Source organism: Psammomys obesus, unplaced genomic scaffold, assembly GCF_907164565.1.
Source record: "Psammomys obesus unplaced genomic scaffold, mPsaObe1.curated_primary_1811, whole genome shotgun sequence".
In the NCBI taxonomy this organism is placed as follows: domain Eukaryota; kingdom Metazoa; phylum Chordata; class Mammalia; order Rodentia; family Muridae; genus Psammomys; species Psammomys obesus.
The window spans coordinates 19,336,614-19,361,084 of record NW_026591598.1 but is presented as its reverse complement, the minus strand read 5'-3'; the positions used below and the strand labels follow the sequence as shown (position 1 = coordinate 19,361,084).

Here is a 24,471-nt window from a genome sequence, read left to right as displayed (position 1 = left end):
TCAAGTATCCCAGCAAATCAAAGGCTTCGCTGAGCTCTCAATACTCAATGGCTTTTCTAACCCAACGTTCCGAAGTCCATCCACAATCCTCCCCAAAACACAGTCAGGTCTGTCTCAGCAATACCCCACTATGCTGGTACCAACTTGTCTTAGGGTTTCTATTGCTTTGATGAAACACCATGGCCAAAAGAAACTTGAGAAGGAAAAGATTTATTTGGCTTACACTTCTACATCATATACACCACTGAAGGAAGTCAGGGCAGGAGCTCAAACAGGGCAGGAACCTGAGGCGGGAGCTGAGGCAGAGGCCATGGAGGGGTGCTGCTTACTGGCTTGCTCCCCGTGTCTTGCTCAGCCTGCTTTCTTATAGAACCCAGGACCACCAGCCCAGGGATGGCTCCACTCACAGTGGGCTGGGCCCTCCTCCATCAATCACTAATTAAGAAAATGCCCTACAGGCTTGTCTATAACCAAGCTTACAGAACCATTTTCTCAACTGAGGCTCTCCCCCTCACTCCCCAGGACTATACCTTGTGTCAAGTTGCCTACCCATCACGCCTTCTGCCAGGGCTGCGCAGTAGCCTCTAACCTCCTTCCAGGAATCTGCTAGCTACAGCTACTGATTGGTCCATCAATTACCCTGCTTCTTCCTTCAGGCATCAGCTGCTTGAGGCAATGGGCCTCCTCCGCTCCAGGGGACCATTCTCAGGAGTGTCCTTTGTTATTTAGAAAGTGATGGGGTGTGAGGGTCCCCAGATTCAGAGAAGATCCTTACTCTGCAGTACACAGCTCTGGAAGTGTGTGTGTGTGTGTGTGTGTGTGTGTGTGTGTGTGTGTGTGTTCAGAAACACAGACTAACAGAACAGAAATGAGCTACCTTAACCAGTGTCTGTTGGCAGAGGGAGTCCAGGAGGGATTCGGGAGTGGCAGATCCCAAGCTGGGTCCTAAAATTGGAAGAAGTTTCCTAAGAGTATTGGCGGTTGCTTGATCTGAGCTGCATCTCCATACACCTTCTTTCATGTTGTCCCAAGGGAATCGTATAATAAAGAAATACCTACTGCTCTGTCCCTGAAGGTGTCTACATTCATCTCAGTTCCCCCGCACAGGTCTGTGAGCTGCCCGTTTTCTCACACACACCATTTGACGGATGAAAAATCTAAGGTTGCAAAGGTCTAGTTAAGGATAAGTTTAACCAGGAAATGGGAGAGTGCAGATTCAGGCACTGATAATCTGGCTCCATGGACGTGGTGGCACACACCTTTAATCCCAGCACCCAGGAGGCAGAGGCAGGCGGATCGCTGTGAGTTAGAGCCTGGTCTACGAAGGGAGTCCAAGGACACAGCCAAAGTTTCAAGACAGAGAAGCCCTGTCTCAAAAAATAAAACAAAAGAAAAAAAAAAAAAAAAGATAATCTGTTGCCAAAGTTTATGAATTGGAACACAAATGTAAGGAGAAGGAAAATCCTTTCTGACAAGCAGAGCCAGACACACATTAGTGCTGCACCTTGAATACAAGCATGATGGCTGGAGCTGAGGCAGCCATCTTTGTGGCCATGAATTGCAGGACATCAGCTCAGACCTTGTCGAACTGACACCATAGACCTGAGGATAGCAATCATTCCCCTCTGAATTTCTTTGCTGTGTGAAAAGTAGATAGATAGATAGATAGATAGATAGATAGATAGATAGATAGATAGACAGACCTGCATTTGTTTTAGCCACTCTTCATTTTTTTTTCTTTCTTTCTTTTTAGACAGGGTCTCACTGTGTAGCTCTGGCCAGCCAGGAACTCACTATGTAGACCGTTGGAAGTGATGTGGAACTCACTGAGATCTACCTGCCTTCTACCTTTGAAGTGCCAGAATTAAGGCATGCCTGGCTAGTTCTGTTTCTTGTAGCTCAACAGAGTCCTAACAGGCACCAGAGTGGGAAAAGTGTGACGGGAAGGGGGGTCCCTTCTTCCTGAATGAAGGGAACTCTAGCAGCTGCTGTTGCTAAAGCAAGAGGCAGGCAGGTGTGGTAGATGGCAGGCCAGCCTGGTTTGCCCTGGACTGAGGAGTTTTCCAAGATGCCAGAGTGCTAAATCTAGAACAGCCCAGGGGATGCTTGGTCAGCCCAGCAAAGAGAGCTGAGCAATGGTAGGGACTACCTGGCCATACCTGGAGCCATTGTGCTATGCTGAAGGTTGGCTGGGTCTCAGCGGGCGATGGGGGAGCCCACAGGGTTTTAGACAGAGGAGCGATTGCTGTGGTCCCAGGCACATACTAAAGTGCTCATCTGCTCGGGAGGAGGGGGTGTTGGGGGAGGGTGGAGAGGCTGTTGTCCAGCACTATCTGTGGAACCAAACAGACGCCATTTTCATGAGTTCAGCTGTGCCCAATGCCAAATCTTCTCTCAGCTAGGCTGTTGACTGTACATGTTCCCTCACAGGAGGAGGTGTGAGGTGTGTGTATATGGAGTTAGGAGGAGGTGTCATCTGACCCTCAGTGAGTAGCTAGGCTCTCCTCCAAGCCATTTGAATGTGAGTCTGCCCTAATTGCTTGCGGGCAGCTTTGGCATCTCGGAGAGCGGGAGCAGACAGGCTGGAGAGGAAGGTGAGGGGCTCCATCCGCACAGGTATGAGGAAGCCATCATCCATGCCAGGTGCAGACTTTTCAGTGTGGTTGCACTGAGGCGGTCACCCACTCACCTTTCATGCATGCTCTGTAAGTGAGCCCCAAACTTCATTCTGCGTGAACGCGGTAGAATCAAACTGTGGTTTGCCTTTGGGAAAAAATGATAGGCACTGCCAAGTTCCTCCCCCAAGGTGAAAATACTCACCATAGAGGCCAAGCTCAGAGGCTGCTGTAGCAGGCCTAAGCAAAGGGTAATGTGACCCAGATGGTGGCAACTGTGGAAAGGAAAATACCAGGTGACCGAGAGCTAAAAATGTAGCTCAGAGGTAGACTGCTAGCCTAGCATTCGTGGCATCTGTCTAGTCCCTAAAGCCACCCAACAATCTGTCAAGTGTTGCTGAGTAGGGGAGCATTCTCTCAATCTCAAGCCACTGTAAACCTCTAGGCTGCAGCTTAAAAGTTCTCTATCTGGGCAAGGTGCAGTGGTGTTTGCCATTGTTCTCCACACTCAGGAGGCAGAGACTGGAAAATCTCTGAGCTCCAGGACAGACAGGGTTACAAGTGAGATCCTATCTTTAAAAAAAAGAAAAAAAAAAAAGTGTTCTAGCACAGTGTTAAATGGCAGCCATCCCAAGCCAGCCTCCGCTACAAAGTAAGAGCCTGTCTCCAAAAACTGGGAGAGTCTGAGATGACTCAGAGGTTGAGAGCGTTTGCCACTCTTGCAGAGGTTGTGGGTTCGGTTCCCAGCACCCATTTGCAGCTCATAGGTGTCTGTAATTCTAGCTTCAGGGGATCCAAAGCCTTCTTCTGGACTCCAAGGCTCCTGCACACACAGACAAGCTTTCTAAAGGAATTCAACAGAGAGATTGCTGTCCAAGGGGTCACTTGTGATTACAATGGGGGGAAAAAAGCAGGTGGTGGTGCTGAAGAAGGAGCAGGCCTGAGATGGGCTGTCGTTGAGCGGTCATGGGATGAGGAAGTAACTCAGCTAAGGAGCCGTTCAAGAGTGCCAGCCAGCTCCTGGAGCCACGGGGTCGGCTGAGCACCACAGGCTGACTCTCCTGGGTGTTAAGCACCGTGGCTCTCTGAAGAGAGGGTTTCCCTGAACGAGTAGACTCTCACTTCGGTGCCTTGTCACAAGTTTGAAAACCTCACAGCTCAAGGAAGCCATTTGGGGTCCATTTTTAACTTGGGTTCCTGTAACTGCTTCATGCAGTCTACTAAAGAAAGGTGTTTAGAAAGCATCATACTTTCCAGTTTGGTAACACAATCCACGTATCCTGCCCAAGAATCAAGGCCTGGGTTAAATAAATCATGCTCTCTGAAAAGTTCACAAAATAATCCCCAGAATCTATGAACATGGACTTCCCAGGACTAAGGGGAATTTTCAGATTTGATTTAATTTTGTTGTTGTTTTTGCCTCTGCCTCCGTTCTGGGATTAAAACTCTTGAGATGGAGTGATCTATCAGTGTGTAAGTTTTACCATCACGTTGACATGGTAGAAACAGCTTAAAGTGGGGAAAGAATTACTTCATTTATGGTTTCAGAGCTTTGTGGCAGAAGAGCATGGCTAGGTAGCAGATATCATGCAGAACATGAAGCAGACAGGAGCAGTAATAGGAAGGAGATAAAGAAAAACACGCCTTAAGGGCAAACCCATCCCAAGACCTCCTTCTCCAGCCAGGACTCCATCTCTCCCAGTGCCACCCCTTCTTAGTTATTCATTGAAATTTTGAATGCACAGATGAATGAAACTGTGGATAAGACCAGAATCCTGGGGCTGGAGAGATGGCTCAGAGGTTAAGAGCACTGTCTGTTCTTCCAAAGGTCCTGAGTTCAATTCCCAGAAACCACATGGTGGCTCACAACCATCTATAATGAGATCTAGTGCCCTCTTCTGGTGTGTAGGTACATGGAAGAGTACTGTATAAGTTATAAATAATAAATAAATCTTAAAAAAAAAAAAAAAAAAGACCAGAATCTCCTGGCCATCCAGAAAGGTGACAGACAACGCCCAGGGGTGTGCTTCTGTAATCTCTTAGGCAGCTCTCAATCCAGTCAGGTTGACAGTTAAGACTAACCATCACAGCCTGGTACTGGGCTGGGCCTGGTGTAATCACTAGGGTCCCTATAAAGAGAAGACAAAAGAGAGTCACATCAGAGACATAAGGATGAAGGATGGCCCTTCCCCAGGGGGTCGGGTCAGGGAGGCATGAACAGGGAGGAGGGTACATGAGACAAGAGATGCAGGCAGTCACCAGGAGCTGGAAAGGGCCCAGATCTAGGTTCCCTGCAGCTTGCAAAGGAAGCCAGCCCCACTGACACCATGACTCAGGCCTGTGGGATAAGCTGGACTCCGTCTCCAGAACTTTAAGGCAAGAAATTGACGTGGTGTGTTGTAGCCTGCTGCCATAGCCAAAGCAACCCATCGCTGCCTATCAGAAGGAACCTGTAGGAGTCAGGGATAAAGGAGGGTCATGAAGGACTCCCTGGGACCACTTGGATGATAGCAGTATTGGAGGGCTTAGTCTGAGAGGCCCAAACTGGTGACTGGAAGTGAGGGGAATCTGAACTCAGGCTTTAACTGTCTGCCATTCTCCCCTCCCCCACTGCCTCACATATTTGAAAAAGGGTCTCTGTTAGGTAGCCCCAGCTGTCCTGGAACTCAAGATGAACCAGGCTGGCCTTGAACTCAGAGATCTGCCTGTTTCTGTCTGCCTCTGCCTCCCAGTGCTAGGATTAGAAGTGTACACTGCCACGCCTGGCTTTATTCCCCATTTTCCTTGTGGTGTTGATGAAAGAAACAGCTCTCACCTTAAAGGAATAAAATGCATGATTTATTCTGGAGCCAAATATGAGTGACCATTACCCAGAAACATTGATTTAGGTCTCCTCAAATATCATGCTTCAATGAGGTAGCAATTTCATGACCTTTTTTTAGTAACAAAACAAAGAAAGCCGCAAATTAAGACACCACTCAAATATGTTGGTGGTGACATCAGGTAGGCAGGTTATAGCAAGACAGGAGGACTCTGCCATAGGTTCTCTCTGACAACCCTTTGTTTTCAGTGGAAAAGTAGGGTTTTGTTCAGTTAGTACCTTCCAAGCAGTTTTCATCTATTTGTCAGGTGTCAGGTCTGGGTAGCAGCAGGGTATTTGCTTAAATGCAGAGCTAGAGCCAGGAATGGCTATTTACTGGGGTAAAGACCACTCAAGATAAACATAATTAGGCTCTAGACCTACAGCATTCCCACATTTCCACATCGCTGCAGCTCTAACCAGTCGGCCAGACACTGCTTCTTTCTAGGAATTCCCACTGGGTTGAGGGGTGGCTGGCTTTGGCTTCGAGAGCCCTGTGCCATTACCCATGATGCTGCCGATGGATAACAGTAGCAATTACTCTGACCCACACTCGCTGAGAACCACCCAATGCTAGCTTATTTCATCCACAGAGAAGCCTGGCCCCTATCCCTTCTAGATGAGGACCTTGGGCTCTGAGAGACTTAATCCCCACCCTCAGACCACACAGCCAGGAGCAGGGCACCGACATTTAAAGTCCAGCCACACAGCTGTGCCCTGGATAGTCACACTATTTCAACAGGAGCCTAAAGCCGCACAGACCTCTTCCTGTGCAGATGTGCTCCAGTAACCAGGGAGGGGTGTAGGTGGCAGGAAGCAGCAGGGAACCCAGGGAGACAGATGCTAGGAGGAAAATTACTGCTCCCCAATGAGCAAGGGAGGCGTTCAAGGTCACCCTCAACTACATAATAAGTTAGAGGCCAGCTTGGACTACCTGAGACCCCTATCTCCAAATATAAATAGTAGACAGATGATAGATAGATAGATAGATAGATAGATAGATAGATAGATAGATAGATAAATAGACAGACAAATACACATAGGCAGAAAGACAGACAGACATAGGCAAACTTTGCAGAAAAAGAGTTATCATTGGAAGCCAGGTATGGTGGGGCTTGCCTGTAATCCCAGCACTCTAGGAGGAAGAGGCAGAGGCAGAGGCACAGGCACAGGCAGAGGCACAGGCAGAGGCACAGGCAGAAGCAGAAGCAGGTGGATCTCTGTCAGTTCGAGGCCAGACTGGTCTACAAAAGGAGACCAAGGACAGCCAAGGCCACACAGAGAAACCTTGTCTCAAAAACCCAACCAACCAACCAAACAAACAAACAACTAACAAAAAAGAAAAAGAATGAACACCTGCCAGCAGCTGGGATTACAGATGTGTTCCCTATGTAACCACTGGGTCCTTGGTTACATAGTGATTTTTAAAAAATAGTTATTGTGTGTGTATGATATGAGAGGGTACATACATGCCAACCGAGGAAGTCAGAGACAACCTTCAGGAGCTGATTCTCTCCTTCCATCTTTACACAGCAAGCGCTTTACACTCTAAGCCATCTTATCTGACCTTCATAGTGACTTTGAGGCCAGCCTGCCTCACACACACACACACACACACACACACACAAACACACACACACACAAACACAGGCCAAACACTCAATTAAACACAAACATGCACACACAGAGACAAATAGACACATACACTTAACACACAGATCATATAGACACATAAGCAAGCATACACATGTACACAGACAAATATACAAAAAAGTATACATATATACATTCAAACATACATGTATACATACTCATGTACACTCACACGTTCATATACACACCAATATGTATACATACATAGACACATACACGTGTGTACATGCTACACACATATGCACATATATATACACAAACACATTTGTACATACACAGATACAGACATGCATGTACACATACATGTATATATGCAGTCATGTATATAAACACAAACACTCATATGCCCACTCACACATACACAGACACACACACACACATACGTACCCAGAGACATGCATACAGAGACACATACACATCTATATGCATATGCACACACGTATACATACATACATGCTTAAACATACACACGTCTCAGGGCACACTCAGACACAGAAACAGTCCTATATATATGCATACTCATATACACACACATATATACTGACACACATACACATGTACATACACAAAGACACACTAAAACACACATAGACAGAAACATAATATATAGACATCTATACACATATACACAAACACATACACATAGAGACACACATATACACACACACAAACACACACTGCTTTCGTAGTTCCCTTTCTGAGAACCCAGAGTGTCTGCCAGAGTCAGGATCAACAACACTGGCTTTGAGACTGTGTAAAATGAACGATGAGATGATCCGTGTCCTGGTGCCAAGCCAGTATCTCACCCGAGATGATGTGCTCGCTGCAAACGCTGAATCCGGAGCCCAGAGGTCCGGATGAGAGTTCTAAGCTTCCAGTCTGCTCCAGTGTTCCTGGTCCCAGCCACAGGGCCAGGCTGGGACCCCCGAGCAGCATGCCCACACAGAAATGCCCATGCTGAGCCCAGGCCTGTGCCAGGGAGCCAGCCACCTGGCTCCTCAGAGGAGTTGTCCAGGAAGAGTCGTGAGAAGGTCACACCTGCGGCCCTGCTCCGCCGGCAGGAGCTCAAGGGCACAAGTCTGGTACAGAACACGCTAGCTAGCCAAGCTAGCCAACAGTGCAGGCGGAGATGGGGCGGGGACTGGGGGGTTCCGGAGCTCCTTGCTGTTCCCTCTCAGCACAGAAGCCAGGACTGGATCCGTGTGCGGTCCAGCCTCAGTCCTGGGGAAGTGGTCGGGTGAAGCTACCCTGCCAAGGCAAGAACGGAGCACATACTGCCAGCCCCACCAGCCCTGCACTGGGCCCCTACATCCCTTCCCCACCAGGCCCTGAGTTCTAGTGAGGTCAGGGGACCAGAGGCAAGCCAAATCAGCTGAAATGATCTGAGACTATGAGCACAAAATGGAAAGGAAATGGCAGAGGGGCGGCTTGTTCTCCAGGGGACAAGTAGCAATGCATAGAGACGGGGGTGGTGGGACAAGGACACTTTGAAGGCTCCTACAATAAGACACCACACATCACTCGGAGTAAAATGGAGGTGGTGAGGAGAGCATGTGGGTCAGTTGGCAGAGTGCTCGCCTGGCATGCTGGAATGGTGGTGTCAGGCTGGAGAGACGGCTCGGCGATATCCTCAGTACAGGATGGGAGTCTGGAGCTCAGGAATGGGTGCCTGCCTAGCCTGTTCAAGTCCCCAGGTTCAGCTTGAGAGACAGAGAGACCGAGACAGAAACTGAGCATATGTTTGCTTCCATTTTGTAGATAGATAACCCTCAGGGAGAGAGCTTGCCTGCTTTGCCCAAGGTCACACGGCAAGCTCATGGCATGTGCCAAACTGCTGTTGGTTCAATGATTTCATCTAGAGAAAATTATTTTGATATCAAAGCCAACACCCAGAAGAGAAGGCCACCTGCACCTTGATCTTTAAGGGAAAATTTGACACTTCCAAAATGGCTGCTTTCGTGATCTTTGTGACCTTTGTGACCATAAGCAAAGGTCCTACCTACCCCAGGGTGTTAGGGGTAGAGCTAGCACCAGAACACAGGTTCCCTGATTCCCAGTCCAATAGGATTCTGCACCCCAGCACCCCTCAGCTTTGTAAGACTCTTTTGCTCTGAACTTCCCACCCACACAACACTTCCCAGAACCATGCCTAGATTCCTCCCTCCTTCCCTCGCCCTTTCTCTCTCTTTCCTTCCCTTTCTTTTTGTCATGGTTTCATGTAGCCCAGGCTGAAGTTGTTGCATAGCCGAAGATGAACAGCGTATCCTCCTGCCTCCATCCCCGAGAGCCCTGGGATCACAGGCCTGTGCCACCAGGACCTACTTTTCTGCAGTGCTGAGATTCTAACCCAGGGCTTCGCTGGGTAATCCCTCCACTGGCTGAGCTACACCTCCAGCCCCTTGTTGCTGTTTTCATGGATGACACAAGTTAGTGGTTAGCTCTGAGTCACCAATAACAATATATCTAGGAAAGAAATAAAAGCACTTTCCCTTGGAGCCATTTAACCAAGGTGAGTCCAGGTTTGAATTCTTTATTTCATGCTCCTGGAGGCTTCTGTCTTCTGTCTAATGTCTAAGTCAGAATCTGAGCCTGCCTGGAGGTCATCTTATGAATCTGTCTGTCCTTGTGTCTGTTTGTCCCCTGTTTGTCCCTGTGTGTGGGACTGTCTCTTTCGTGTGTTCTGTGCATGTGTCTGTTGTTGTTGGGTGACAGTGTCTGTCTGTCCCTCACGATGGGCTTCACTCTGTCTTTACTGAACAACTGGGAAGCATCACATGGGGAAAGAAATGGTATACGTTACTGAAATCTTTAACTGATCTTTAATCTTACAAAAGATTCTGTCACTGCACTCAACTCATGCCAACTGACCCAGGCAGCAAACATTATTGCTTACAAACCAGTATCCATAACTGGGGGCTCCTAACCTTTATAGTGGACTTAGGAAGTTGCCTTTCTTCCTTCCTTCCTTTCTTCCCTTGTTTTTTGATTGTTTGTTTGCTTTTTGTTTTTCAAGACAGGATTTCTCTGTGTATCCCTGGCTGTCCTGGAACTTGCTCTGTAGACCAGGCTGACCTCAAACTCAGAGAACTGCCTGCTTCTGCCTCCCATGTGCTGGGATTAAACGTCTGTGCTACCACACCAGCTGGGGACTAAAGTGCAGAACACTGTCAACTTGTCCAAACTATGGCTCTCAGAAGTCACTGGCAAGGACTTGAGTCCAGGTCTTAGGAGTTGAAACCAAGAGGTTGGAGAGATGGTTTGGTGGCTAAGAGAAGAGGACTGGAGTTTCAAGAGATTTGATGCCCCCCTCTGGCCTCTGTGGGTACCTACACTCACATGAGCATACTCATACACAAATACCCATAATTTAAAAATAAATAAATCTTTTTTTTTAAGGCTGTCCCACTAGCTCCTAGTCTGCTACAGGAGGGAAAGTGATAGCCTAAGCAGAGGGAGAAACACCATCGTTTCTACTTTCTCCCTCACCAGCAGGATTTGTAAAAGTGTAGCCTTGGAATCGGGGTTTATAGCTTCATTCTGACACTCAGACATTGTGTGTCTTCAGGCAAGTCACTTTATTTCTCTGAACCTCAGCCTACTCATCTGAAATAACGAGGCAGGTTGTCTAGGCTTTGGATTAAATAAGAAACACGAAGGCACCTAAATGTATCCTGCCTGTCTCTGTTCCCACCCTTCCTAAAACAGTCCTGCTGAATCCCATTCAGAACACAGAGAAAATCCAAGCCATCAGTGTCTTGGGAGCAGATAAGAAAATACACCTGAGTGCAGTGGCATACATATGCCTGTTATTCAGCACATAGGAGGCTGAGGCAGGAGGATTGTTATGAGTTAGAGCCCAGCCTTAGCTAGAATGAGAGTCTGTCTCAAACCTTTGCCCCAAGAAAACAGTAAAAATAAAGTAGAGGCTAGAAAGATGAATGGCTCAGTGAGTAGGAACAGAGTGCCATGCAAGCAAGAAGACCTGAGTTCACATCCCCAGCACGGTGCTCATGTGAAAAGCCAGTCACAGAAACAAATGCCTGTAACCCCAGCTTTGGATGGTGGAGGCAGGCAGAGGCTAAGAGTTTGCTGACCAGCCAGCCTAGTCTAAATGGAGAAGTTCAAGTTCAGGGAGAGTCTCTGTTTCAAAAAAAAAAAAAAAAAAAAGGATGTTGGTATGAGGGTGCACACCTTTAATCCCAGCACTCAGGAAGCAGAGGCAGATGGATCTCTGTGAGTTCAAGACCAGCCTGGTCTAGAACAGTGAGTTTCAAGCCATCAAGAGCTACATAGTGACTTCCTGTCTCAAACAAAACAGCAAAAGTATTAAGGAGAGAGCAATAGCAGAGGACACCACAAGTCCTGCTCTGGCCTCTGCGCCCTGCATGAACGAGCAGAGCAAATACATGCACATACATGCGCACATAAAGCACACATCTAAATAATTGCCCAGTGAGCACACCTCCAGTTTAGCCCAACAAAGCCTTCCTCTGGCACATTCTCCCGCGCTCAGCACTCGATGCCTTCACTTGGTTCTGTTAGGCCCTTCCCTTAAACAGGGATGCTCTCTGTGGTTTGAAAACCTCCCCGGACACTGAGTAGCAAACTGGGTATACATTCCTCCAAGAGTCAGCCCTTGGCCTAGAGATCCACACGGCTCACCCAAGGCCATATAGCTAGCCACAGCCTGGCCTAGGGCATTCTCAGTCCCAGCATGCTCGGTGATGGGAGCGGGACGGTTCTTTGTTGTCCTGTGCCCTACAGGATGCCCAGCAGCATCCTGTTCTCCATCCTCAGATGCCAGTAGATGTGAGCCCAGCTACGTCAACTAAAAACACCATCAGACATCATCAGGCGTCCATGGCAGCTACACCAGCCCAGTGGAGAGCCGCAGGCCTGGAATGCTGTGTGCTCCACCAGCTGCTTTAGTGTTCCCTTCGGAAAATGCAACTCCAGGAATGAGCAGTTTTATTGTCCCTCCCCTAACGTACAGCATAGTCTCTTGAAAGCAAATAGAATCTACATTTCTATTGTTGTTGTTGTGGGGAGTGGGGATTGGAGAAACAGTCTTGTGTGGCCCAGGCTGGCCTCAAGCACTCTAGGTAGCCATGGATGACCTTAACATCACCCTGCCTCCACCTCCCCGGTGCTGGGAATTCCAGGTGTGTGCTGACATACCCAAGAAGAGGCCAGGCTTCAGTCCTTATCTTTGGTATGTTTCTCAATGTACTTCCACCATGACAGGTGGAAAGAAATGGGGGAAAATTTTTTTGGACTACAGCCCTTTATTCCACTAGGCCTTGGGAAAATCTGCACTTTGCACACTCCTTCTGTTTCACTGGCTGATAAGCCCACTCATAAAAGCAAAGCTCAGCCAGGACCAGACCTACAGACATCCACAGACACACACCATGATCCGGACACTGCTGCTCTGTACCCTGGTGGCTGGAGGTAACCTCTGCCTGGTGAAGCTGGGAAACTGACACTCTTGCCCTTTCCTCGAACAGATGTCCTTCTCCATGCCTTCATTTATCAGAAGCTTGGAGCAGGGCATGATGACACACTCCTATAATCCCAGCCCTTGGGGAGGCTGAGGCAAGAGGATCACAAATTCAAGGCCAGCCTCAATTGCATAACAAATTCAAAGCTAGGAAGTGGAGGGACGGACAGGACTCGGAGGCCCCTCGGATCATTCCAAAGCAAGGGTTTCGTTTCCCGTTGGGGTTTGGGTGTGTCCACAGATACCAGGCCGGACCAACATAATACTCTCTTTTCACAGCTCTCGGGTTCCCCACTTATGAGGTCCAGGATGATTTGGGCAGGGTAGTTGGGGGTCAAGCGGCCTCACCCAACAAATGGCCCTGGCAGGTGAGTCAACCATACTGGTAGGTCTATCGTGCAGGCCAAGATGGGCACAGGAGGGAGCGCAGAGGGGAGCACGAGCAAAGTCACCAAAACAATACACTCCTGACACCTTGGCCAACATGGGAGCCTAGGGACAGGTAGCTTCTCCGGGAGACTTCAAAAGGGGGGGAGGGGCACTAGGCTGAGACACATCCGCAATGCCTGCTCATCTAAAGTTAGATGCTTTAGCTGCTTGCCGGCACGTTGGTTACCCTGAGAGGCATCACTTCTCCTATGCAAATGTTCTTTGCTTGAAGGGACAAGTCAGGGCTATTTATGCAAATTAATTCTTAATTACACTGTTACCAATGAAAACAGCTCTTTCCTTACACGGATATCATCATAGCCATATCAAAACTGAAATTTGGCAACAGGCACAAATCACTAGATCTTTCATAGGACATTGTGACCTTTGCAATTGATTTTTTTTTTTAAATCTCTCACCAGTGGTGCCTTTAATCCCAGCCCTTGGGAGGCAGAGGCAGAAAAATCTCTGTGTTGGAGGCTAGCCTGGTCTACAGATCAAGTTCCAGGACAGCCAGGGCCACACAGAGAACGCCAGCATTTTCTCAGTTGAGGTTCCCTCTTCCCAAATGACTCTAGCTTGTGTCAAGTCGACACAAAACTTGCCAGGGCAGCACTGGTGTGCATGTGTGCACTGTTTTGGATGGCGTTGTCATAGAAACTCATGGAGGAGGTGGCGTCAAGCATCGACCGGTAGGAAGTGGAGAAGGTTATGTTAACAGACTGCAAACGCAAAGACCCTAAGACAGTGGTGGGTCAGCCTTCCCAAAAAACAACTTGGTGGAGGTCCCTGTGGCTGGCACAGAGGGAAATGAAGGCCCCAAGGTCAAAGAGATGATGTAGGACCTCACTGCATCACGTCATGTGACAGCAGCCTCTAGATGGCCTGGGCAGAGCACGGTTTTCATCTGACTTACATTAAAAAAGGATTTCTCTTGGCTGCTGCACACCGAGAAAATACGGCTGTAAAAGGAACTTTTATACTTCTGTTGTGGGTGACCAGGCGTGGTGGATCATACCTGGAACACTTGGGAGGTGGATGTGGCAGACTGGGGGTTAGAGGTCAGCCTGGGCTACTTGCTGTCAGAGATGAAAGAAATGAAAACTCAGGATGAGGGGTGGGTAAGGGCTACAGCACAGGCTCACTGGGTAGCCCAGGCTGCCCAGGAATTCTCCATTCTCCTGTCTCAGCCAGAGTTCTGAGTACTAAGATTACTCACAGGCATACACCATCACACCCAACTTTGTGAAATTTTTAATATTTTGCTTATCATGGATGTGTGTTTGGTTTTTGCTGTTGCTTTGAAACAAGGTTTCATATAAGACAGGCTGTCCTGGAACGTGCTGCATAGCTAAACTTGTCCTTAATCTCCCTGCCTCTCCTTCCAAGCACTGTGACGAAAGGCGTGAACAACCACAGCCAGTCTTTGTGCTGATTTTTTTTTTCTATAAAGCATTAAAATGCTTTTATCTTAACTGGGTTTGGTAGCTCCCATCTGTAGCCCCAGCACTCAGGAGGGTCAGAGGCTCTAGGTCGTCCTTGACTAGGTACCAGAACACCCCTGTGTGGCAGAGAGGAAAATGCCTTCATCTCCATGGCTGGGGTCTGAGGATAGGCCTTTAAGGATGGGACCTGAGTTCCGGCCCCGGCCACCTTGCCTGCCCCTGCCCTGCTGTCAAGCCACTGGAGAACTGGGAAAACAGCGCCTCCCACCCATGCCCCTGTGCTCCCCCTCCCCAGGTCTCCCTGCAGTACCTTTCCTCCGGAAAATGGTACCACACATGCGGAGGCTCTCTGGTGGCCAACAACTGGGTTCTGACAGCTGCCCATTGCATCAGGTAACTGAGCACCTTTCCCTGCTCACCCTGTCACTGAGTGACTCTCAGCCCTAGAGCAGGCATCCCCAAGCTGCCTGATCCACGCGCTGTAAAGGAGCCTGGCGAGCATCGTCACGTGACTGCCTGAGGCGCAGGCGCAAGTCTGTGTATGGTTCAGTGCTATTGAGTTCCCCCGTCCGTACATAGCACGCACTGAATGCCTTGTACCAGGAGAATGTAGAGGAGGGAGAAGCCCAGCACCTGCCTTCTTGGGGGTGGGGGGGGGGGGGGGGGTGGGAACAGTGATGGTTTTGTACAGGGAATTGTTTACTTGACAGCACTCTGTTCTGGGGTGTCCTTGCTCGCAGAGATTGGTCACTGATCTGTCACTCTGCCCTCACAGCAATTCTAGGACTTACCGTGTGCTGCTCGGCCGACACAGCCTCTCCACCGCAGAATCCGGCTCAGTGGCTGTTCAGGTCTCCAAGCTTGTGGTCCATGAGAAGTGGAACCCCAAGTATATCTCCAATGGGTATGCTCTGCCCTTCCTGGTGCTCTCAGGGCTGGGGTTGGCGACCGCACAGAGAGGGGTTAACCCACCCCTTCTCTGCCCTTTCTGTAGGGAAGGGAAGGGGCTCTGCCTTCCTCGAGATGGAGGCGCCCTCATAGCTGCTGGAGCCAAAATGGGAATGGTGGGGATATCAGATAGAGGGAGCCGCAAAGACTGTGGAAGAGCCTGCCACGCAGCCTGGGATTATACATGGAAAAAATGACAAAGGTTGGAAAAGAGCAGGCAGGAGTAGTCAACATCCTTGGTGTCCTCTACCTTTTTTTTCCCCTGCCCAGAAACGACATTGCCATGCTCAAACTGGCCAGCCGAGTGTCCCTGACCAACAAGATCCAGACAGCTAAACTCCCGGCTGCTGGCACCATTCTCCCCAACAACTACCCCTGCTATGTCACAGGCTGGGGCCGGCTGAAGAGTAAGTGAAAGCAAGTAAGGGAAAGCCTGACAGGGAAGGGAGGTGATGACACTTCTGTCCCCAGGGTGTTTGGCTGCCTTAGAGGGGCTGGAGGAGACTGGTACGTATGCCTGGGTTCGGATCTCGGCTCTAATAGTCGTGTGATTCAGGGGCATTGCGGGGCCCCTCCAGGGGCTTCCTCACCTGTAAATTGGGCCAGAGGACAGCAAAGGGAGGAGGTGGGGTAGCAGCTATATATAGTTGACAAGATGCAGAGAAGGCGAGAGAAGACAGTCAGTCCGTGGAAGCACTTACAGCTAGTAACTATAGGGCACAGTAGCCACTGTGGAGGTTGTCCCTGTCTCCACAGTGGATGTGGTCTGGAGGATGTCCAGACCACACCGTGTCGTTTGTATGGCCCAAGGCCAGCGCTCAGAACAACATGAGCTCCTCAGGCTTCTAGAGCTCCACGACATCCCCAAGGCCCTCCTCAGATAGTCTTCTCACTGTCTAAAGCTGGGCCAGGTTTGGCCATGCTGTGTAGTCACATGTGATTGGTTAGTGTTCTGCTCACTGGTGATTGGTTCAGGGATGAGCACCTGACTCAAGCTAAGCCAATAGGCATTGGGACTAGAAAAGATGCTATCCCAGACCAAGAGCTGTTGCGGCTCTTCTGTGAAGAGAGGAATGAGGCCCGTGTACCAAGCAAGGAAAGTGGGAAGGAGAGGCAGGGAGGTAGCTCAGGCTTCTATTCACACACACGGCACATGATGGGGCCTTTGGAAAACCACTTAGAGCCTGTTACCTCATTTGTAAAGTGGGAAGTCTTCCATGAAAATCAAAGATGTGTAAGAAATACTTTGGAAGTGTCAATGCGCTAATGAGAGCAGTCTCGGGCAAGATTCTTAAATCCCCTGGCGTCCATGTCCCATCTGTCCAACAGGAGTAAATATTCCTGTGAGTACCGGCCTGTTTGGAGAGCCTGATCATCTGCAGTTGAAGACTGACGTTGAGTGATGCAGGGAAGCGCTCATTTGGAAAAGTGCTTGCCCTTGCGAGCGTGGGGACACACATCCCCAGAAGCCTTGTGAAAGGCCAGATGCGGTTGTGTGTACTTACAGCCCCAGCTCTGGGACGTAGAAACAGGGAGATCTCTGGGGGCCAATAGCCATCCAGCCTCACCCAACTGGGTGAGCGCTAACCTAATGATAGACCCGGACTCAGAAGTCAAGGTGGAGGCTCTAGAGCAGTGGTTCTCAACCTGTGGGTCTCGACCCCCGCCTGGATTGTGTGTCAGATATTCTGTTATCAGATGCTTACGTTGTTATTCATAACAGAAGCAAATTATAGTTATGAAGAAGCAACGGACAACGGAATACCTTTATGGTGGGGGTCTCACAACATGAGGAACTATACTAAAGAGTCAGAGCATTAGAGGTTGAACTCTGGCCTCCGTGTGGACACACACACACAGAATGAAAATTAACTTTATGCTGGCCAACTGTGACAATGATGTTGACGATGTCACTGGGGCCTTGAGGAAAGCTACCTTCACCACAGAATAGTATTTCCCAGCTAGACGGCTCCCTGTCATAGCAAAGTAAGAGAAACCTGTGGAACCAGCCAGCCCAGCAAAAAGGGGAATTCTAACCCAAACATAGCTGGGTGTCGGGAACATTCTAGAACAAGGAGTTTGAAGCCTGAAAGGAGCCAGAAGCTCTCCCTCAGAGCATCTTTTCTGCCTTACTGTTCTCCACACAAAAAGAAAATGGCAACCACTGCCCACACCAAAATCCCAGAGGAAGGAGCTCGTTGGCTTTAGATTGAGTCAGGTGCTCATTCTGAACCAATCACCAACAGCCAGAACACCAACCCCTCAAATGAGAACCAAATGCAAACTAATATGGCCACCTCCACTGTAGCTCTGTAGATGGGAGGAAGTGATATGGTCCAAAAAGGAAGGGGTAGACAGAAGACTCAGCAGTGATGGCTTCTCCCCCACCCCGTTCCCCCATTTTGTATGCATGGCTAAAAATCTCCAGGGATCCTCCTGTCTCTGTCCACACCGCCACAGCCTTAACTACACTCGGCTCTGTCCACGAACAATGGGGATCTGAACCCAGCTCCTCCTGCTTTCACAGCACGCATTTAACCGACAGTCCCGTTGCTTCCTTTTAACTTGGGAGTCGCTTTGGCCGCTCACACCCTCTCTCTGATCTCACTCAGCCAACGGGGCCAGCCCTGACATCCTGCAGCAGGGCCGCCTGCTGGTTGTGGACTATGCCACCTGCTCCAGCGCTAGCTGGTGGGGGAGCTCCGTGAAGACCAGCATGGTGTGCGCTGGTGGCGACGGCGTGATCTCCAGCTGCAACGTGAGTATCCACAATCCCAGGCTACAACCAAACATGGCGGGGCCGTGGCAGAGACGGGATGGGGATGTGGCAGAGGGCGAGGTGGGGGTGAGGGTGTCTCGGGCTGTCCTAGGTTCCGTCTTCTCCCTCTTTCCTGGGCAGGAGCTTTGGAAATGGTTCTGGAGGCTTCCCGAACCTGACTTTTGTTCTCATCGCCCCCAGAAATGATGGTATAGGCACCATCACCCTGTAGCATCCCCTCTGCCTAACTAGTAGGGAGTCTTTAGTCTTTCCTGGGATCTCATCACTCTCACCTCACTGTAATGCCCCAAGGTGGCCCCTTGGGTAGCTGCCACAGAAGTCTTCTTAAAGAAGGTCTCTGTGTCAGGAACCAAAAGACTTGCTCCAGGCAGATTCTGCAGAGGAGGACGGAGAGGCAAGGGGAGTGCCCACATCTTCCGGTGCAGACAGTGACTTGATACATAGACTCAGCCCACCCCAACTCCATGGCCTCGTGGGGCAAGACTCAGCCTTTTCCAGTGAACCCGAGAAACTCATGCTGGCGTCGTGGGCTTCCATGATAGTGACAAAAGAAGAGGCTTAGAGAGCACATAGCTGCAACTTGGGACACTTATGCCAGCACTAGGGAGGGTGAGGCAGGGGGACTGTTGCATGTTTCAGCTCAGCCTGGGAAGACCCTGTCTGGGCAAAAAAAGAAAAGTGAGCAAAGCCAGCATGATATCCCACACGTGTAATGCCAGCATTTCTGAGGCTAATGCAGGAGAGCCATATTGTGAGGCCCTACGGTCATAAGGCTGGCTTGAGAGGACAATGACCTCACAGAAAAAAACATGAATATGTTAAGAACCAGGACCAACGGGGCACCCTTTTCCTCCCTTCATGCCCAACTCTGGCTTCCTCAGGGGGACTCTGGCGGACCACTGAATTGCCAGGCATCTAATGGCCAGTGGCAGGTGCATGGCATCGTGAGCTTCGGCTCTTCTCTGGGCTGCAACTACCCCCGAAAGCCATCTGTCTTCACCAGGGTCTCCAACTACATCAGCTGGATCAACACGGTAAGAACAGCTACTCCTGAGGCCACAGTCTGACGATGGGGCCTGCGGGCTTCCCCAGGGTCAGCAAGTGTATCTCATTTCTTTTCGAGGGTCTATAGACCCAGTCCGCACCCTCCAGTGCTGTCAGTGATCATATTTATTTGCAAAGCCTACACCCAGGTGGAGAACCCTCCAACCTTAGTTTTTAGCACTTAGTCCCACTGAAGAGTGTGCCCTGGTAAGATGACCAACTGTCCCAGGCAAACGGGGCTAGGTTTATTTTCCTGTGCCTGTGTGATTCCAGAGAAGCCTCTCCTGGAAGCTTGATTTCCTTTTTACTCTAATAACCACAGGTTATTGAGTAATAGGGGGAATGTTAGGCAGTAAAGTTATGCCTTGCAGCTAGAAGAACCTGAGTTCAATCCCCAGGACCCCCGTAAAGAGCCAAGTATGGTGGCCAGTGCTTGTAAATCCTAGTGCTGGAGAGGCACAGACAGGAGGAACCCGGAGACACGCTGGCCAGCAGAGCAGCTAAGGATACCGGCAGTAGTCAGGGAAGCAGCCAGAACAGCAGGAAACTGGCACAACCCAGGACGCTGGGTGAGGATGGAGGTGACATGGAGTCTGGAGAGGGGTACAAAGAGGGGAGAGGACTCTGCCCACAGTGTGTATTTTAATCCACCCCTGTGTAGGCCCCTCCTCCATTTGCTTTTCTGTAAAATGGACTTGAGCTGAGCCAGACTCCTCAGTGGGTACAGCCAGGAATAGCAAGGATGGTGCCACTTGTAACAGAGCCCACAAAGAAGGGAAGCTGGCATTGTCTCATTGTCTCTGGTTCAATTTGCAGGGAACCTTAAATTGAATTAGATTGTTAGAAAACCAAATACGAACTGGCAGCTGTGAGCATGTGCCTGAGGGAGAGGGCTGCCAAAGCCAGCCTGAGCCTGCTTGCAAGTTTGCCCACTCACCCTTGCCAGCTTGTCAGTCATTTGCTGGTTGTTTGGCCCACAAGCAGACTCAGCCCCAGAGCTTCTAGGCAAGTTTGTTAGGGCTCAGAAATGGATCAGTGGGGTAAAAGCACGTGGTGCCAAGCCTGACTGACCACCTGAGTTCAATCTCTGGGGCTCACATGGTAGGAGAGGACAGGCTTTTTTTCATTTTGGTTTGTTTTGATTGTGAACTGGGGAGGGGAGCCATGACTAAATTTTGACAGAGGGAAATCTAAAGCCAGCTTAGAGCATTTCAAAGGAGCCTTAATGACTGGATGGAAAGATGCTTGTGGGCTTTGTCTCGGCCAAATCCTAGGATCATCTTTTGTGGTCCCAGCTGCTGCATTAGTCACCATGCAGCTGAGCCTGGCAGCACCTTTGGGACCCAAAGCATGACTTGTTGTCCCAGCACCTGCTATTCCCAGCCACAGGCAGACACAGCAGGGCAGATGGCTGGGGGCGGGAGTCAGGAAGACCAGAAGGGGAAAGCAAACTTTGCAGGGTACCTGGGCAGAGCCCTTCCATTTTTGGGAGAGTGGCCAGTAAGCAGAACGCTGGGAGACCGGCAGAGGTGGCGAGCCAAGGAGCCAGCTGTTTCTGGAGAAGACTGCCCTAGCAGCTGCAGAGGAGCTATAGGGGCTCACATGGTCCCAGCCAAGGCCACACTGTGCGTGTGCGTATGTGAGACAAACAGCTGCAACCCTGAGGGTGCCTGGGAGCACCTGCCTAGACAGCTGTAGGAGATGAGCCGAGGCTACCAAGCTGCCAACAAAAGGCAAACCCAAGGGGATTTCATCCTTTCAGCAAATGTCCATTAAAATAGGCAGCGTCAACATGGGAGCCTTCAGCAATCACAGCTTTATTGTTTTGTTCGGAAGGGAATACATTTATTAAATATATTGCTTATAAAAGGAATATAGGAATCTATGGAGCAAGCAATGAAGAGCCCCTCGCTCTAACCTTTGTTTCCATTCTACAGAGGTAATCCCTGTTAATTACATGCTATGTGCTCTTCTGGGCCTTGTGTGCATGTAAGACAAAAATACAAAACAACAAAAAATAATCCTACATTGCCAGACATGGTGGTGTAGGCATGCAATGCCCAGTATGTGGAAACCAGGGGCAGGAGGATTGTTTTGAGGCCAGCCTGGGCTACATAAGACCCTGTCTCAAACAAACAAAACCATCCAAATGTAGCCAAGCATGATGGTACCACACCTATAATAAAAACACTTAGGCGGAGGAAAAAGAATTAAAATTAAAGGCCAATCTGGGCTACATAGTGAGTTCCTGTCTCAAAACAAAGAAAAGCCTCCAACTAAGTATGTATATTGCCTTCTGACCAGGAGCCAGTCACATTTTACTTGTTTAACGCACTCAGATGTCCCGAAGTCCTGAGCTGCTGTGAGGGGCCTGAGACACAAACATGAGGGGTTAATCAGGTTGTGTTTAAGGCCTACACTGCTTTAGTGAGCAACCTGGGGCGTGGTTCCTGTATTCCGATCTGTGCTTGTGCTACAGACACCAGCAGCACAGCTGGCTGATAGAGCCTGCGTGTGTAACTCACAGGGAATCCCAGCACAGGTGCAGGTGGGAGGCTCAGGAATTCAAGGTCATCCTTGGCTACAGAGCAGCAATGAGGCCATCCTGGACTATGAGAAACCCCCACCCCTGTGTAAAAACAAAACAAAACAAAACAAGAGCAATTGTGTAAGAGCAGGTAGAGAATAAGTGAGACCCATCCCAGCAACCAAAACCAAACCAGACATACCCCAAAAAGGACCTGATCCTGCTAACTGGCCTTGAAAAATAAGGGACAGGGGCTGGAGAGATGGCTCAGAGGTTGAGAGCACTAGCTGCTCTTCCAAAAGTCTTGAGTTCAATTACCAGCAACCACATGGTGGCTCACAATCATCTGTAATGAGATTGGGTGACCTCTTCTGGCCTGCAGACACACATGCAGGCAGAGTACTGTATAAATAATATATAACTCTTTAAAAAAAAAAAAAAAAAAAAAAAAAAAAAAACCCAAAAAAACAGACTTCTATGAAGAAAAAAAAAGTGACAGGTGACAGTTATCAGTCCCCACCAATATACAATGTTAGTCCCTCAAATACTCATTTTAAGAAACAAATTAGCCCAGCATAGTGACTTTTAATCCTAGCACTCAGAAGGCAAAGGCAGGCAGATTTCTGTGTGTTCAAGGCCAGTCTGGTCTACATAATGAGTCCCAGGACAGATAGAGTTACAGAGTGAGACCCTTTCTCAAAAACAAAAACAAAGAAATTACATCAAATGCCACACTCACCTGTACATTTTGCATGTAATTATCAGCAATTCATGGCCTTTTGGCTTGAAGCCCAAGCAGGACTCTGGGCTAAGACCCCTGTTTACAGGAAGCGAAAGCTGTGCCCACACCCCTTTCTCCCTGAGAGTCACTGTCTCCTGTGTGTCCTGCAGGTGATGGCAAGAAACTAACCAAAGATGTCTCTGGGACTGTCATCTTGGAGTCACCAAAGGAAAACAGAAATAAAATGACTCTATGAATCATATCCTGGTATGAATCTGTCTTATTAACCAGACACCCTAACCTTAGGGCCCTGAAAATGAGGCCTGTGGAGGAGCCTGGGGTGGTGGTACATGCTGTAATTCCAGTGCTCAGGAGGCAGCAAGGATGGAGATTTTGAGGCCAGCCTGGGCTAGAGTTAGAATCCAGCTCAAATATAGACAAACAAGGCTTGGCACTCCTACCATCTAAGTTCAAGTGGATGTTCACAGAGCAAAGACGGATGAAATCAGAAAAATAAGCGAAAGTCAGGACAGTTTAAAAGACCCGGAGACAGCACCTCCTGCTATCCAGCGCTTCCTATTGCAAGGTCACTGCCATCTGGGGACCAGGGTCCCCTGGCAAGAAAGACACAGGGAGACTCGGAACAGCAGAGCTCTGTCCGGGTGTCTCCAGCAGGGTAACCTTGATCTGTGGGGACTCCTGGCTCCCACCTCAGTCACCTCCTGGGCTCAGGCAGGGATCTTAGAAGACACGGAGAAATGATGAGAAAAAAGCAAGTCTCCTTTGTGGGGAACAGAGTTGGGGTAGGGACAACACTCCTTTTGCCTAAGATTTATTTTTTAAGAATAAGCAATGTGCTAAAGGAAGCCTTCTGGAAGCTGCAGTGAGACACACAGGGCCAGCTGAACTGTGGGTCTGGGAAGGAGAGATGCCGCCACGAACCGCTGTGGACAAGTTCTCCAGTGAAGGCTGTTATGTCCCCAGGGCATGTGTGACAGTGTCTGAAGATATTTCTGGCTGGCTGAACTCAGGAGGGGTGCTCCTGGCCGGCAGAGACCAGAGATGGCTCAGAACACACAGGACAGTCCCACGACAGGATTACACCAGCCCACATGTGAGCAGTGCAGCTGTGGAGAAGCCCTGTTCCAGAGAGGACCTGGGAGTCATAGGTCACAGGCCACAGCCACAGATGAAGAGGCCAGGTGGCATCCCAGCACTCTGTCCCTGTCCTCCCACCCCGCATTGCTCTCTGACCCAGCAGCCGCTGGGAGCCCGATGGGGAGAACAGCCTGACTCAGTTACAAACTCCTTGCTTTGCAGGACACCTCCAGGCCACAAAGGTTTCGGGACAATAATGAGGCAGTGAGCAGGCCCCAGCCTCATTAAGTTTTAAAAAAGAGTTTTTTCCGGAGGAAGTTAAAACAGCCAGGAATCTGCTTATAAATTCCTTTCTCAGAAACAGCATTGGATACCTGCAAAACAGAACCACAGAGAAATCTGTGAGTTCAGTGTCCTTGACTGAGGTGAGGGTTGAGAAGGGGCCTACGGAGTGGGGCCGTCTGAAGGCGAGCCCACCTACAGCCTCCCGAGGTGGGTCACAGGACAAGCACCTCAGCAATTGTAAAAGAATGGAAAGTTCAAGGGTGGTTTCTCGTTTTGAGGGTGGTAGAGGTGGTTGTTTTGGTTTTTCGAGATAGGGTTTCTCTGTGCAGCCCTGGCTGTCCTGGAACTCACTCTGTAGACTAGGCTGGCCTCCTGCCTCTGCCTCCCAAGTGCTGGGATGAAAGGAGTGAGCCACCACCACCTGGTCAAGTTTTCTAATACAGAAATTCTCAAAATCCCAATCAGACCAAAAGGTTGGGGGAAGATGGGGGAAGATGACCCAGGGACCGTGGGTGCTGCGTGGCCCAGGCTGTCCCCTGCCCTGTAGGGTGCCGCTTGGCCCAGGCT

The 24,471-nt window shown here is 49.6% G+C and overlaps 2 protein-coding genes across 2 annotated transcripts in view; one reads left to right on the top strand and one right to left on the bottom strand.

Annotated features, from left to right (window-relative positions):
* Window positions 1-12,490: 12,490 nt before the first annotated feature.
* LOC129679595 (chymotrypsin-like elastase family member 2A) lies at window positions 12,491-22,783 on the top strand. Its single transcript, XM_055610859.1, has 8 exons — window positions 12,491-12,579; window positions 12,908-12,996; window positions 14,798-14,895; window positions 15,278-15,406; window positions 15,721-15,857; window positions 18,063-18,208; window positions 19,111-19,263; window positions 22,692-22,783. Exons 1-8 carry the CDS (start codon window positions 12,540-12,542, stop codon window positions 22,707-22,709), a joined length of 810 nt encoding a protein of 269 aa, XP_055466834.1. The 5' UTR covers window positions 12,491-12,539; the 3' UTR covers window positions 22,710-22,783.
* Casp9 (caspase 9) overlaps window positions 19,188-24,471 on the bottom strand; it is a 20,560-nt gene continuing 15,276 nt past the window's right edge. Inside the window, exon 9 of the mRNA XM_055610857.1 lies at window positions 19,188-23,993. Coding sequence (XP_055466832.1) covers window positions 23,904-23,993 — 90 coding nt within the window. The 3' untranslated portion in view covers window positions 19,188-23,903. The remainder of the gene's footprint in view (window positions 23,994-24,471) is intronic.

Coding starts and splice junctions, on each gene's coding strand:
- LOC129679595 (XM_055610859.1), top strand. CDS start 12,540: ATGATCCGGACACTGCTGCTCTGTACCCTGGTGGCTGGAG. Junction 12,580..12,907: donor CTGTACCCTGGTGGCTGGAG/GTAACCTCTGCC, acceptor CTCTTTTCACAG/CTCTCGGGTTCCCCACTTAT. Junction 15,407..15,720: donor CCCAAGTATATCTCCAATGG/GTATGCTCTGCC, acceptor TCCCCTGCCCAG/AAACGACATTGCCATGCTCA.